Source organism: Tenrec ecaudatus, chromosome 15 (genome assembly GCF_050624435.1).
Source record: "Tenrec ecaudatus isolate mTenEca1 chromosome 15, mTenEca1.hap1, whole genome shotgun sequence".
NCBI lineage: Eukaryota > Metazoa > Chordata > Mammalia > Afrosoricida > Tenrecidae > Tenrec > Tenrec ecaudatus.
Genome location: NC_134544.1, coordinates 113,907,871 through 113,923,560, shown reverse-complemented (window position 1 = coordinate 113,923,560; position 15,690 = coordinate 113,907,871). Strand labels below are relative to the sequence as shown.

Sequence of the window (15,690 nt, the reverse complement as noted above, 5' to 3'; positions counted from 1 at the left end):
GTGAACAGCTCATGATCCATCACCGCTAATGCTTGCTGTTGAGGAAATAAATATTTCATTCTCTGAAGACACTGGGGTCCAGATAAGTTCATTTCTAAGCTTTGTGCTCAAAGGTGGAGAGTAGTAGAACTGTCATTTGAACCCAGACCAAACAAAATCACGAGCCCTGCCCCCTTGTGGGCACCTGTAGCTGCTCTGATGGCATTCCCTCCTCTACAGGCCGTGGCTGGGGCACTGGAGCTTCCACGGATCCCACACAGAAGTAAGGGAGACATCAGGTCATCCCCAACAAAGCAGTCTCCCTTTTGCTTTTGGTATATATTAGATTTCCACATAAAATTTTCGGGAGTGGGTCACCCTCCATTGCTATTCAAGGAGTTCCTCAGAACTGCAAACAGCTAATAAGCTCAGCTATCACCTGAACTGTTACAGGAAGTAAAGTCAGGTCTTTGGCTTCTAGAAAATCAACCATTGAAGACCCTAGAGAGGACAGTTTTATTCTGATCGACATGGGCCTGTAATGAATCAGAATCAACTCAATGGACAGCTGCTTTGTTTGTTTGGTGTTTTTGCTAACCTTAGCAAAGAGGGGAAATTTCTTATACCTCTAAGGTTTCTTGAAGTTCTAGTCTTCTCTGAAATCTTAGCCAGCCCTATCAATCCACAGTTGATTTCTTGCTTCAGCAGCTGCAGAACTGCAGTGGGATCACCCATAAAGATGCCCGGAAACATCTGGGGATGGGCTGTCCTGCTTGACCTCCTCCCATAGCCTCTTGCGGTGTCAGCCACTGAGTGGTATCTTGTAGCTCAGTTGCAAGGCTCAACATGGTCTCAAAAACCAAAACCAGACTCACTGCCATCGAGTCATTGTTGACCAGAGAGACTCCGAGGACAAGGCAGAACTGTCCCCATGAGTTTCAACACTGTAACTGTTTACTGAAGGAGAAAGCCCGTCTTTCTCTCAAAGAGTGGGTTGGTGGTTTCGAACTATGAGCTGTGCAGATCTCAGCCCAAGGCGTAACCACTTCCGCTTCCAGAGTCTTCAGGATAAATTCTTTGTCTCACCTCCAAGCTTCACCCCAGTCAGGCTGGGAAGCAATCTGTGCACATACTAACGCTCCCGCCGCCTGTTTGTACTCAACCCGCTCCTGGTCTCTACATGAATGATGCTTGGCTGGTTACTGGGTGACTCTAAAGTGATCCAGTTTAGAGCTATCTTGCAGTGCTTAATAGTCTTCTCAAAGAGCTCTGATTGTTGAAACACCACAAGCATTAGAAAACATGTTTATCTGGAGCTGTTTTTGGACTTGACTTTACATAAGTTAGCTTGACTGCTTGAGGAAGCATACTTGTCTGCCGTAGTGGGTTAGCCTGACTTCAGATAAGATGGGAACTTTGACTGAGAGTACACTCTGTCTTCTAGCTGCCCAACCTCCATCTTCATCGCTGTGTCCACAGAGCCGAGGAGTAAAGTCGGTGCGATTAGACGGTGGGAGAGAACATGACGGTGGGGTCCCTTCCGCCCTGTGCCTGCAGCACAGCAGCTGGGGCTCCTTTGAGAGCTCTCAGGTGTGAAAAACTGGATGATACTCAATGTGGCTTGGTTTCCGTCATTTCCAAATGGAGAATAAGAGATAAATGAAATCCTAATGTACATTCAAGGGATCCCAGGATGACACAAACTACTTGCCCAAAGCTGACCGTCTTAAGTGAACCCAGAAAGGAAGGTAGAAGAAGGGCCTGGCCACCTATTTATCAGAGACCAGGTGCTGAACATCCTGTGTAGCGCAGTTCTCTTCTGACGTACAGTTCTCTTCTTTTCTCCCAGGAGTCAAGGGTGACTCATCAGGAGCTCGAAAAATACATTCAAATTCTACCAGTGGTTGTGTAGACATGAACCATGGTTGCATTTTGTTGTAGCTGGAAATGAATTCTTTTTAAAAAGATCATTTTATTGGGGGCTCATACAGCTCTTGTCACAATCCATACATACGTCAGTTGTGTAAAGCACATTATATTTGTACATTCGTTGCCCTCATCATTCTCAAAATATTTGCTCTCCACTTAAGGAAATGAAATTCTTCTGTTTGAAAATGATAGCCATCACTTTCTACTTCATACTTGTCATGAGGGCATCTGAAATGACACATGTGCATGACCTACGTATTTTTTGAAAGGCATGCTTTAATTTGAAGCTACCTCATTCCCCTTGAAAAGGGCAGATGGGATTCTTATCCTTTCAGAACCCTTGTCCTCAAATCAGCGCCTTCCGTATCACTTTCAGATATACTAATGGAATTGCATTTCTGGAGGGTGAAGTTCTAATTATAATTTTTTCTTAATGTACCATTTATAGTGGCTAACTGTAAAGTTGAATAGCCATGGGTACAGACTGACATGTTTATTAGTGTATTATCACCCATGAGCTATGAAAATGAGCGAAACTCTAGCTTATGACGTCAGCCACATCCCTTAAAATCTCTAGGTGTGTACTGCTCCTGGACGCGTCCTTTCACATCTCAGTGCCCCTAGGGGCCAGGGCCCCCCACCAGTGATTGGACAGCCTTCCTAGAAATTGTGCTGGAATCAACCATTCTGGAAGCAGCACCTTCCAAAGGGTTGAAATAACACTTCTAGCTACTCCAGCTCTCCATTGTCAGAGTTACTCGCTAAGTCCCTCGCATTGGAAATTAGTTCTCACGTCTGAGTGCGCTTCATACAATGTGTGTGTGTGGGGGGGGATGTAATTGAAAGATAATGAAATCCTTTCCATGACGTTTTTGAACCCTCCTAATCTTTGGAGTTAACTTTGAACATGGCTCCCACCTCTCTCTCTCCCCCACCCCTAGCCCAGTGATCCCTGTGGTCACAATTACTGTGGTTACACACCCTGAGAGACCTCACGTGCCACCGTAGAACTGCTCAACGTGGCTCTCTTGGCTGTCAACCTTGTAGAAGCTGATGGCCTGGTCTTTCTTTCGTGGGACTGCCAGATGGCTTAAAACCACCAAGCTCCAATTAGCAGCTGTGCAAGCCACCCACCTGCAAAATGAAGCAAGCCCCGAAGCTGTAGCATCACAGAGCTGTTCCTTGTTAATAATGGTCTCCTGAGGGGTTTAAAACGTCTCTGACAGGTTTCTGTTATGTTGAACTCCAGTTCTCTATAGGCTTTCTGGGCCCCCTCACACACGAAAAGAATCCCTTTCAATAAGCATACCAAGAGCTTCAACAACCTCCGTTTGTGATTCTTTGATGGCATTGCTTCCCATAGGCTTCTGGGAAGCCTCTTGACATGCTGAGAGATAATGGTTTGCTTTTATGTGGAAGGACCATTTTTGTGAAAAATCACATCCTGCTCCACAGATAAGTAGCTTTTCCTTTTGCTCAGATCTCACTGGCTAGACACCACATTCCAATAGAAGACGCCCTTCCGTAGATCTTCCCAGCTTCTCACACTCCTCTTCTCGCTCGATGAGATCCGATCTCTGTAGCTATTTCCGCACTTGGGAAAAGTCTGGTGGTGGAAGTGTGCTATTTCCAAATCCGCCGGCATAAGAACCCGTCTCCATCTGAGTAAATGGAATATGGCTTCCCAATAGCTAATCAGGTCTTGGGTTAAGAGTGTAGACCTTCCGACACTGGAATACTTTTCATTGGCTTCAACCCGTTGACAATGTGAGACCCTGCACACCTGAGGAAACTGAGCTAACTTCAAAGGATACCAAGCAACACAGAGTCTCTTAAAACCATCTTTAGTTCCTCTGTCTTTTCCTCCACTTAGCAATGAGGCTAAATCAAAGGGAGGTATTGTAGTAACATGTGCGGTCACTGTATATTGTATATGTTTTCCATGCTTGGCTGAATATAGATATTAAGTTGCACTTGTGACTTATCCTAAATATCTTGTCCTTGTGTAATTTGGAAACCAACCACAGTTTTCTTTCCTCTTGACATTCTATTTCGGTAACAATCACCAGTGACTGTAGACTGTCGTCCTTTCTGGTTCAAGAAGTCAATGATCAGAAAACTGTTAACTTCCCGCAACCAGAGGTCAGCTCGAAAGACTGAACATTTGATTTTACATTGAGCTGATAAAACAGACCAATTGTAAGTTTGGTCTCTATATAAGGACTTCCCAGCAGAAAAATCCAAACGTTTCTGTTCCCCTCCCCCTATCTGTCTTCAAGGTGGGAAGGAGAGGAGAGGAGACCTGGTGGCAGAGTGGCTGTGCATTGGGCTGCTCACCACAAGGTCAGCAGTTGAAAACCACCAACCCCTCCGAGGGAGAAAAGTGAGGCTTTCTCCTCCAGTCAAGAGTTACAGTCTCAAGAATCCACAGGGGGCGTTAGTTCCATTCATGCGTCAGAACTAATTGGGTGATACTGAGCTTGACTTTGAGGTCACTGTGTGGCATGGCTTCTTAATCGAAACTGCATTTCCAAGAAGTCACCTCTAGGCTTTTTATTTGTATGTAGTTTTTTAAAAAAATGTTTAATGTACTTTTTGAGACACGTAGAGCCGTCATTAGAACAGACCTTCCCCAGAGTCCATCAACAGTCCCTAACGTGACAGTAAATTCGGTGTGTTTGCTAACTGTCAGAGACACATTTTATTTCATCGTCAGAAGTCCGGATAACAGGTCTGTTGAGGGAAGTGTGAGGAGGGGTGATGCCGGGATTGTAAGGTTGATATGGATTGATTGACTGGTAGGGTGAAGGTTCTCCAATGAAGAGTCCCAGCCACTGATGGGCACTTGACTACTCCAGCCATTCCAACAGACGAGTGGCACGGGACCTGCCCAACAGGCTTTTCCTCAAGAGTGCAGCCGAAGAGAAGCGTCTTGTCCCGTTTTCAGAAAGTGGTGGCTGCTGTGCTTTCCGGCATAACGCAGCCAAAAAGAAAACCAATTACAGTGATACAGGGCTTACTGGTTGACCTCAGGAGTTGTTCCTGCCATTTGCCAGTAACCAGAACTGATGTGCTTCTTTCCAGCTGTTCCCCTGTGTGTTCTCCGTTGTGTTTAATCTCTCTGCACTGTCTCTTTCTGTTCTAACGGCTACCCTGGGATTAGGCCGACCTCTGCTCTCCGCATGACATCCTGCAGTCGGATTTTCGTCACATTCGAGAGACTGTTGGCGCGCTGCTGGCCCTCGGGGAGCAGCCCCCACAACCAACTTCTGCCCTCCGTTCCAGGGACCTTGTAGACTTCTGTCTGGTCCCCCTCTTCTTTGTGGTCCTGGTTTATCTAACTTACCGCTGGAATGCTCTGTCCGCCTAACATCTGCATGGGCTTCCCCACACGGCTTGTCCCCCACACGGTACAGGGTCCTTCCCCACACGGCCACCCCCGTCATCTCCTTGGCCCTCTCTCGGATTGGGAACCGAGTGCTGACAAACAGCATTTTCCAGAAGCACACGCTGTAGAGAAAGGAGCTTGCGGAAACTTCTCTTACGTTGCAAACTCAGTCGCCACAAGGCAAGGCCTGCCTCCTGCTCCCTCCTCCACCTGTGCCAGCAGCACCCCTCTGTGGGGTTTGCCCCCACCGGAGGCCCCCAACGGGAGCAGGGGAGACCGAGCGCACACAGGTCTTCCCTTGGGGTCAGAGTGTGCCCCACATCCTAAGTCAGAAGTGGGAAGCCGTGCTGTCGAGGCTCTGCCTGCAGAGGAGATGACCAGCTCCAACCTCGTTCCCTCTGGTCTGTAAAGAATAGCGCTCCTGGCCACCTGGACGAACAGCCCCTGAGGACGCTGCCTCGCTTGGAATTCAGTTGGCTTCCTCTCTGTCTTACACTGGGTACCGTAAAGGGTCCCGGCGAGGGCTCCTGCCCGGTTCCACCCTGAGCACAACCAGCCCCTTTGCCCTCGGGCTTGAGCAGAGAGGGTGGCTGGGGAAGGAAGTGTCCCCGGCTGGCCAAGCGCTCCATGATGGACCAGCCTGGGATCAATACTGCTTCTGACCGCTTCTTAGCTCCACTCTGAGACTCTTAGCACACCATTTTCCAAAGGGGCTCTCGATTTTTAACTACTGGCAGTGGGTAGTGTTGCTTTTGTGGCACCTGGAACAATAACTGCAGGTCCCAGATAGGATTGACTTGACTGTGCATTTCCAAACAAAGCCATGAGTTCAGAGAACACTCTCGGTCCTGGAGTGGAGTTATCATGACAGCTGCCACTAATAAAATTGCTCTTGATTTAGAAGAATGCAGCTTCTCTACTTACTTGAAATTTCCAAATTGAAATTTCCATTTAAATCTGAGTGACCATGGCATTAACTAGCAAACTGCTTTTATTTGTAAGCAAGCTTCGATGGTTATATGCCAAGTCTGCCTGCTCTTGGAGCAATGTGATTAGATTGTAATTAACAGGAAACATGAGAATTGTATGATCTTTCTGGACTCTGCCCTGTCTTGATATTATGAGAAAGCTCCTTTCCAAGGCCCAGCCCATCGCCCCGATGCTCCTGTTTCAACTCGGTTACGACATGTCACTTCCGAGTCCCATGGGGAGGTGATGGTGTGGACGTTCTCAAGATACATTTCTCGTCTACTGTGAGGCGCAGCATCGAGAAAAGTAATTGCTTTTCTGAACTTTCCCTTGAGTTCAGGTGACCCGAGATCCTGGAAACCCCCACAGAGCGAGCAGACTTGATTGCCAAAGATTCGTGGTTGCACAGTCAGGTCAGATTTGCTCACAGGGAACATTCTTTACGTGATAAAACCTTGAATTAGCAGAGTATTTTCCTTCTGACTCTGTGTTGATTGGTGACATACAGGGTATATGGAAGTTATATAAACGCAATTATGTATAAATAACTCACAGATGTACTGAATTGAATTGCCTTGGGTGCTATCTTGTATTCTTAAATCTGTAACTTAATAAAATCCCTTTGAACAATGCCTGAGAAGCACCTTGAGCCATGAATTGCTTAATAAACACATGTTGGGTGATTGTTTCAAGTTTTGGGGGGGGGGGCTTTTTTTCCTAGCCCATCCCTGTGCTTATTCATATGGACCCAGAATAGCTCAGTCACAGTTCTCCCAACTCATTGGACGCCTTCAGTTCTGCGGGACACCAAGGCTTCCTTTAAACCTTGGTTATGAATAAAAACCGAGAATGGTCCCGTAAGATTAGATCTAATTGTTCTTGGTTCATTTGACACGTTCTGTAGCCACTCTCGTGTCTCACTATTCTCTGATGTCTAGAATGTTCTCTGGATACTTCCTCTTTCATGCCATTGGTTTATTTACACCTTCATGTGCTGGTCCTCTTGGGATGTGGAGGATTTCTTTTTTAACATGTGGTATGATAACTAGCCCAACACAAAGAATGTTGACCTTTCCGTCAGCCCGTTCATTTCTCTGTGGAATCATAAGCTCGTCCAAGGGTTTTCTCCACGGTGCCCCTGCTTTATCTCCTGCTCCTGCAGTGCTTACCCTTGCACCTTAATTACGGACACCTGGCCGGCCGACCTTAAACTTGTTTGGGGACTTAGTTGTGTGATATGGGTGGGGGCTGCTAAGTCTCTGCCCTCTCATAAGAAAAAGACCCATTTTCACTATTCCCTCCCAACGCCTGATAAAAATTGCAGATATTTATTTACATTTTCTTTCTAAAAGATTCACTTGCCTTTCCTTTCTCTGGTTCTCCATTCAGTGTCAGGATTTCCAAAATTTCAGACAACCAATGAGTAATGAACCAGCTGCCACTGAGCCCCTTCCACCTCATGGCAGTCCCACGTAGGTCAGAGGAAACGTGTTCATAGGCTTGTCAATGGCTGATTTTTCAGAAGCAGATCATCCGGCCTTTCTTCCGAGGCACTTTGGATGGATGCAAACCTGCAACTTTTTGTTGAGCAGTTGAACGCGTTAGCCTTCTGCATCCCCCAACCCCAGCATATAATGAGCCACTGAGTGCTTCAAAAAAGGGGGGCGGGGGGAGAATGGGACCCTGAGACCCACAAGCAAGGTCACAGAATGGGAATTTCAGCAAGACGAATAGACGTATGATTAAAGACACATGCTAGTGTGGCGCCGTTTGTGAATTTGAAAGTAAATCCAGTGCACTGTGTTCTGGGTGTCTCCAAAGCCACGCCAGCCCGTGAGGTGGCCATAAGGCAAAGGGCATTTCCCCCAGCAGGTGGATATACGAGGAGGCCGATCAAAGTACCAGGAACTTGAAAATGGTTTGAGATTCACTGGAAAATCATCCAGTAAGATATGATTTCAGGAAATATGAGTTTCCCACCAGATTTCAGATTTTGAAATTAATTCTTGATTTATACAAAAGGGTGTTGTAGAGTGTACCCTTTACTATATCATAAAAGTATCAGAGTTGAGATTCCTTGACTTTTCAATGAGATTTGGATCCCTCTTGTTCATTCCTAATGTTCAAAGCCTGATTGGCGGGCCTTGGGATAAAATGGTGACCATGACCTTTGGCCCCTCTTCAGATACTGAATATTTTACGTATGGTGGCCCACACAATCTCTGGTGCTACTGCTTACCTCCCCCTTTGCGGTCTGAAAGGAGCCATAGCCGATAACGTTCATGAACGAGTGTGGCTTTGTGCCAATAAAACTTTATTAACCAAAAACAACAGGCTATCGGTTGCATTGACCTGCAAGCTGTTGCTTGGAGACTCTTGACACAGTAATGTATGGAATAAAGAGGAATTCAGTATAAATCCCTATGGTGAGCCAGTCATGGGATTTTGTGAAACACATTGAAAGGTCCGCACCAACTTCCCGGAAAAGTGGATGTTTACACGGAGACCTATGAGATCTGTAGGGATGGCCAGGTGGTCTCCACCTCCCTAGACGTAGAAGACGGTCAGTGGGGTCTCCACTCTGCTCACAGGCCAGCTGAGTGCTCATGTGGTGGGTGGAGTGGGACCTTCTCTTAGACTGACTAATGTAAGACGTGGCTCTCGGTAAGGCTCAGTTTGGATTCTGGTCTTTATCATCGAACAGGGTTGAGCACGGTGAAATATTGCTCACTTCCAAGGCTTCCCTTTAGCACAGTGGTTGGCCCCGTGGGTGGTACAGGTGGTTACGCTTCTGAAAGAAAGACATCTGTGACCTCCTTCCAGAAAACCAGCCATTGAAACCAGGTGGAACCTAATTCTACTCTGACACCGCTTTTCGCGACGGCTTTCCTTTTTCCTTTATCCGCTGCCCTGGCAGTAGGGGTGTGGCCATTTGGCAGCATAAAAACTAGAAGGAGGAGAACGGACAAGCGTGGCAGCACAGCCTGTTCCCAAGAGACGTTTGCTGCTCGGGCAGCATGGTCCAAAAGAGAAGGCGGCATTGCCGCATCCAGAACTAACACCTTTCACCGACCTGCGAGGGGTCTCTGCTCCCACCTTTTGTGGAAATCAATGAGAACTTCCTGGATGGCAGTCAAGGGCCTTCAACACATTCCCAGGCTGCACACACTCCTTACGAGCAGCAGCAGGAAGTCGTGGAGGGGTGTGCCTCTAAGATGAGACAGTAGTGGTTTCGAATCCTGGCTCCCTGACATACCAGCCATGTGACTAGCTGCGAAACACCCTCTCGCGTGTCTTACCTGGAAACCGGAGATGTTCCCATCTCCCGCGCAGAGTTGTCGGGAACAAATGGCCCGTGCGACCCTGAGCGCTGGGCGCAGGCAGATAGCGAGTGCTCAGGGATGTTGCCAGGCTAGGACGTGGGCTCCGACTTGCCCGTCTTTCTAACCCTGCTTGAAGAGGGAGGGGCGGCAATGTGAGTGAACCCAAGGGGTTCCACCACTGGGAAAGCAGCAACACACAGCACAAGTATGGTATTCCTACGGGATACCATGCACTGACTGATCCTTAAAAAGAAAAGCCTGTCTATTCTAGACCAGCCAGCTGTTGCACTCTCAACAAGAACCACTATATAAATAGCAACGACAGTGCAACTCACAGTCATGAAGGGTCACTGTCACTGTATCTGTATGTGATACAAAGGGTTAACCCAAGCAGCTGCAAACAGAAAGCTAGGAAATGGGAGTCTACCCAGGGGTGCCTCAGAAGAAAGGTCTGGAAATGTAGCCATTGAAAACCCAGTGGAGCACAGTTCTACCCATAAGGGATCGCCATCCATTGGAGGGGCCTCGGTGGTTACTGTAGCTCTGCTCTAAGTCCATTCTATGTCGGTGGCCTATTAGATGGCCATCTGTCCACGCTCCTTGAAATGTTCTACTCTCCACTGTCTACATAGCCACACGTGTTCTACATAACTAATTTGTGGAGTAGTTTCATCCCTGACCCAGGGCCCAGCTCGTTTCATGGTCCTCCGCCTGTTGGGTGTGTATGGCAGGACTACTCTGACAGCAAATGACCTTTGGCTGTTCCCCACCACCACCACCACCACCCCTTCCCTGTTGATGGCAGGTTTACCTTGCCCCTCCTTTCCCCATTCCTGAACTTGTCCGGCCATCAGAACCTGAATCCTAGTTGCCTGATAGAGTCACCGGGATGCCTGTTTCTCCACCAGGATCAACGCTCCTTAGAGTCTTCCCTGCCTGGTGTGGGAATGTATATCCCAGGACCTTTCTCCAGCCCGTCGTAGCCTGGAAAGGCTGCTAAGTGAAACGTGTTCAGAGTCACAGTGAACTGTGAAAGCCTCAGTTGACAGACAGACAGACAGACAGACAGTCAGATGGTGGCTGGCCATAAAACGCACTGGCCAGGTATCCAATTCTACTCTAGTCTCCCACGGAGAAGACAGGCATTCTGCCACTGGACAACCACCACCGCCCTAGGCATTTCCCCCACATGATACCCACCGCCAGCGAGTCCATTTCAACTCAGACTGGGACAGAATAGGACCACAGGGCATTTTGAGTTACGGGAGAGGCAACAGGCTGGCCTTTTAAGGTCTTCAGAGCAGAAAACTTCTCTGTCATTCGTGAGGGGCCCTGCACCGAGGCATCAGGAAGGCAGATTCCTCAGACAAGACTAGTGTGAATCCACCCTGGCTTCCTGCGCAACCATGGTTCTACTCCCTAGACCGTCCCATAAGTCCCATTAAACTGCCACTGCAGGCCATGGTCTCTAGGATGTGGAGCACACATCACCTCAACAAGGACATTGGTCATGGAGGCGTTTCCCAGCCAAGAAGACATACTCTAGGAGGAGCCTGCTCTACCAGACCAGCCCCACGGGCCAGAGATGCAAAGTTACTTCATTGCGCTGTTTGGTTTAGAATGAAAGGTGTTTTATTTTTTTAAAATCATTTTATTGGGGGATCATACAACTCGTATCATAGTCCATACATCCATCCATTGTGTCAAGCACATTTGTACATTTGTTGCCCTCATCATTCTCAAAACATCTGCTTTCTGCTTGAGTCCTTGGTATCAGCTCCTCATTTCCCCCCTCCCTCCCCCCTTCCTCATGAAACCTTGATAATTTATAAATTATCATTATTTTATCATATCTTACACTGTCTGACATCTCTCTTCACCCAGTTTTCTGTTGTCCATCCCCAGGGAGGAGGCTATATGTAGATCCTTGTAACTGGTTCCCCCTTTCCACCCCACCCTCCCTCCACCCTCTTGGTATCGCCACTCTCAGCACTGGTCCTGAAGGGATCATCTGTCCTGGATTCCCTGTGTTCCCAGTTCCTATCTGTACCAGTGTACATCCTCTGGTCTAGCCAGATTTGTGAGGTAGAATTGGGATCATGATAGTGGGGGAAGAGGAAGCATTAAAGTTATATGTTTCATCATTGCTACATCGCACCCTGAGTGGCTCATCTCCTCCCAGAGACCCTTCTGTCAGGGCATGTCCAGTGGCCTACAAATGGGCTTTGAGTCTCCACTCCACACTCCCCTCCTCATTCACTATGATAAGATTTTTGTTCTGCTGATGCCTGATACCTGATCCCTTCGACACCTCATAATCACACAGGTTGGTGTGCTTCTTCCATGTGGGTTTTGTTGCTTCTGAGCTAGATGGTCGTTTATTTACCTTCAAGCCTTTAAGACCCAGACACTATATCTTTTGAGAGCCAGGCACCATCAGCTTTCTTCACCACATTTGCTTATGCACCTATTTGTCTTCAGCAATTGTGTCAGGAAGGTGAGAATCATGGAATACCAGTTTAACAGAACAAAGTATTCTTGCTTTGAGGGAGTACTTGAGTGGAGGCCCAGTGTCCAGGATGAAAGGTTTTACATTCAAGAAGTTATGTTGATTACTTTCCTCCAGTGTGAGAAATAGCAGATTTCTGTCTTTGACAGTTTAGTGAAGAAATCTTAAAAGAGAGGGCACTGTAGTCTCTAGTTATGATTTTTTAATTTACAAGCTGTACATAAAATATGAAGACTCTACCTATATACCTCTGTTCCAGACACCCCTGGAAATGAACTGAATTAGACAGTGGTTTATAGTAAGTATAGCTTTGTATAAATGATTGAGTGATCTTAAAATGTGTGCAATGCTGCTTGTAATTTTGATTTATGAAAATAAAAGTAAATATAGTTTTGCGTGAGGAGCCCTGGTGGCAGAGGGGTTACACCTGGGCTGCTGCCAGGTCAGCAGTTCGAAACCACCAGTTGCTCAGTGGAGGAAAGACAGGACTTCCTTTCTCCCTTAGCTAATGACAGTCTCGGAAACACAGTGACGGTTCTACCCTGTCCAATAGGGTCGCTGTGAGTCCGCATCGGCTCAAGGGCAGTGAGTATGTTTGTGTGGTCCCTGACTGGCTTGCTGTAAAGCTTTCTTAAGTATGTAGGAGTGTGTGTTGCAGACTTCAGGCTGATAAGTCTGTCTGGAACAGCACGCTCTCACTTGGGGAAAAGCATCCTGCTCTCTGCACACGTGGGCACGTCTTTGCAGTGGTGGGGCTAGGAAAGGGAGGGATGCTTGGGCCAAGGTGAGAAATCGGCCTCTGCTGGTGCTGACTTGAACCCCGCCCCCCTCCGTGATTTAGACAAGGTTTTATTCTTTAGATCCAGTCATCCAAAAATGCATGTTCTGTTTTTCTTCCTCGCAGGAGAAACTCTGCCTGCCCCACCACATCCTTGAAGAGAAAGGCCTGGTAAAAGTCGGCATGACGGTGCAAGCTTTACTAGACGTGACCCTACCGAAGGCGCTGTTCACATGAAGCCCGCACCTCTCGCATCCAAGATCGCCAACTCTGCTCTCCGCACCGGTATCCCCCCCACACCCTCCCACTCACTGCCTGTCCAGTCCCCAACTCTGGTTGCAATGAAAAGGCTTTCAGTGGGTGGGAAGACTTCTGGGAGAGCTTTGATCGCTTCAGAACTGACCTCCCTGATGTTAAGACCGGAAGGGATTTCTCTGGAAACCAGCAAGGTGGCTGGTTCAGAAGAGCGGAACTGCCACTGCCTTTCTCGTTTGTCTTCATCCCTTCCACATTCACTGGCTGCCGTTACTAACGCACAAGCACAACTGGTTTTGCAGCAAGATGCCTGTGTTTTCACCAAAACCAAACCCGCGCTATAGTTAGTGGGCGAGTTTTACCATCCAGTTTTTCAGGACGTTGCTTGAGACCATTGCCTTTAAAAAAAAAAACCTATTTTTGACATGCAGAATATTTATATGAATATTATTTATTAGTAAGTTGTTATTCATCCTTTGGATGCAAATTGTAAATTAGGAAACTATTTTATTACTGCTTTTTTTGTGGTTAAACACTTTATTTTACTATTATAAATATTGAGTTCTTTTCTATTCCTCTTAGGTCTCGGTAATCATGTTTTCGGGTATAATGACTCAGAAAAAAATTTTTTAAGCAAAAGCAAAACACGGTGCTTCTGTGACAAGAACTGTTTTCTGGGGAGACATGATTTACACTGTGGCTTGAGGAACATGGGTCTTATTTATAGTTCTGCATTCCATCCAGTTTTCCTACATCCCAGCAGCTCATCCCAGGGCAGCGACCCCACTGAAATCCAGAGAGCACCCCCCCACCGCCCCGCCCCAGAGTTGTTTGTAAATAGCTGTGGTTTTAAAAAAGAAAGACATATTAAACTTGAAGATACAATGTGAACAGTTATTTTTTGGAATTCATACTTACTCTGCTATGCACAGATCCTTCCCATTTTCACAGCAAGAATTAAGAAGTGTTAGTCTCACATGTCTTGAAGTCTAAGTTTGCACTCTAATTTGGGTAATTAAGGAAAGTCTTTAGCACCAAAGGCAGATTGTGAGGAAATGGGGAGGAAAGTAGAGATGAGAAAATGTCGATTGTTTAACCAGGAAGTTTTACAGGGAAACCTTGACAGAGGACATCGGTGGTTGGGAAACCAGCTCTTTGTTTCAAAAGAGAATCTGATTCTGAGTAGAAGGACTCCTATTATGGTAATTGAGTTGCTTTCCAGGGGATGCAGTCAACCCTCAGCTGTGAGTCAGCAGTGAGCTGGGGGGCGGAGGGGGGAGTGAGGAGAAGGTGAGGTAAGTGGCATTTGCGAGGTGGAGTGGCCAAGAGGAGAATGAGCTAAAACGAAGGACCAGCAACGGAAACTGGGTCTGAGAGATGCTTCACATAATACACTAGTCTATCTTAGGCAGTTGGATGCAAGTACACTCAAGCTGCCGTGGCAGATGCCCCGACGTGAGTCTTTGGACGTCTTATCAATGCCCACTGCATCCTCTTCTCTCCCACGCCACTGCAAAATGTTTCAGCAGGAACAGCAGCTTCAGCACCTAAGACAAATGTAAAGGGGACCGCAAAGGACACGCCGAAGAAGGGACCGGCTGCATGGAACGCAGAACAGCAGCCACCGCTCCAAGCCCGCATCACAGAGATGGTGCAGGGGGAACGGAACAAAACAGCCATTGGGATTGGCAGCCAGCAGTGGTGTCCTCTGCAATGTGCACTTTAACCTAACAAAGTATATTTTAATATTTTCCTGTACTGCACAGAGACTTGTTTTGTCAAATAGCATACTGATGTAAAGGGAAAAAAGTGATATTGAAAAAAGAGCATATACGATGTAAGCGACACTCAAAGGTTGGTTCTTTAAATAAGACTTTAGATGGCTGCACCTTCACGGGCATTCAGAATGCAGGGTCTGGACATGTTTTTTATATTGGATGTATGGCAACACGAAGCTCTGTAACCATTGTTTAGAGAGGTTTTGTTTTGGTTTTTCTTTATAAAATTAACTTTCTTGAAGTGGGCTGTATAATAGCAACGGCTTCCAAATTTTGTAGCACAGCATTGTTGGTTTAAATGTAGTCCTTTTCTGGTGAAGTGTCTCTCTCCTGTAGACTGTTTGTACGTGCAATAAATGTGCATGGCCAGCTGACAGTGGCGCAAGTGAATAGAATGCTCCTAGTGCAAACAGCCTTACGTTTGTTATTTAACAGTCATTAAAACCGTGACTTTGTATGAACTATCTTCAGATTGATGCGTCCATGGTTGATGCTTGTGGGTAAAAGAAAAAATATGGAAACCTCGTAACAATCACCTAATGTGATTTTATATATGTGAACATACATGCATGTGTGGGTAAGTAAACATTCAAAATCATTGAACCCCTTATTAAGCAAAAATATCCAAATTTGAAGCTCTGGTTTCGCATGTCCTCTATGGAGGTCTGTACACCTGAAAGTGGTTGCTTCCATCTCCCCAACCCTTCCCAAAAGAGTCCTCGCTCTCCGAACGAGATCAAAAGGGCAGTTTTCATTATTTAAACAATTCTTCATAGTAAACC

At 46.8% G+C, this 15,690-nt stretch overlaps 1 protein-coding gene across 2 annotated transcripts in view; it reads left to right on the top strand.

Annotated features, from left to right (window-relative positions):
• The window catches only part of LRCH1 (leucine rich repeats and calponin homology domain containing 1), a 240,645-nt gene extending 225,273 nt beyond the window's left edge, over positions 1-15,372 (top strand). For both annotated transcript variants that reach the window (XM_075533138.1, XM_075533137.1), the window contains one exon: positions 13,002-15,372. In XM_075533138.1, the coding sequence (XP_075389253.1) occupies positions 13,002-13,112 (111 nt within the window). In that variant the 3' untranslated portion in view covers positions 13,113-15,372. The remainder of the gene's footprint in view (positions 1-13,001) is intronic.
• The last annotated feature ends 318 nt before the right edge of the window (positions 15,373-15,690 follow it).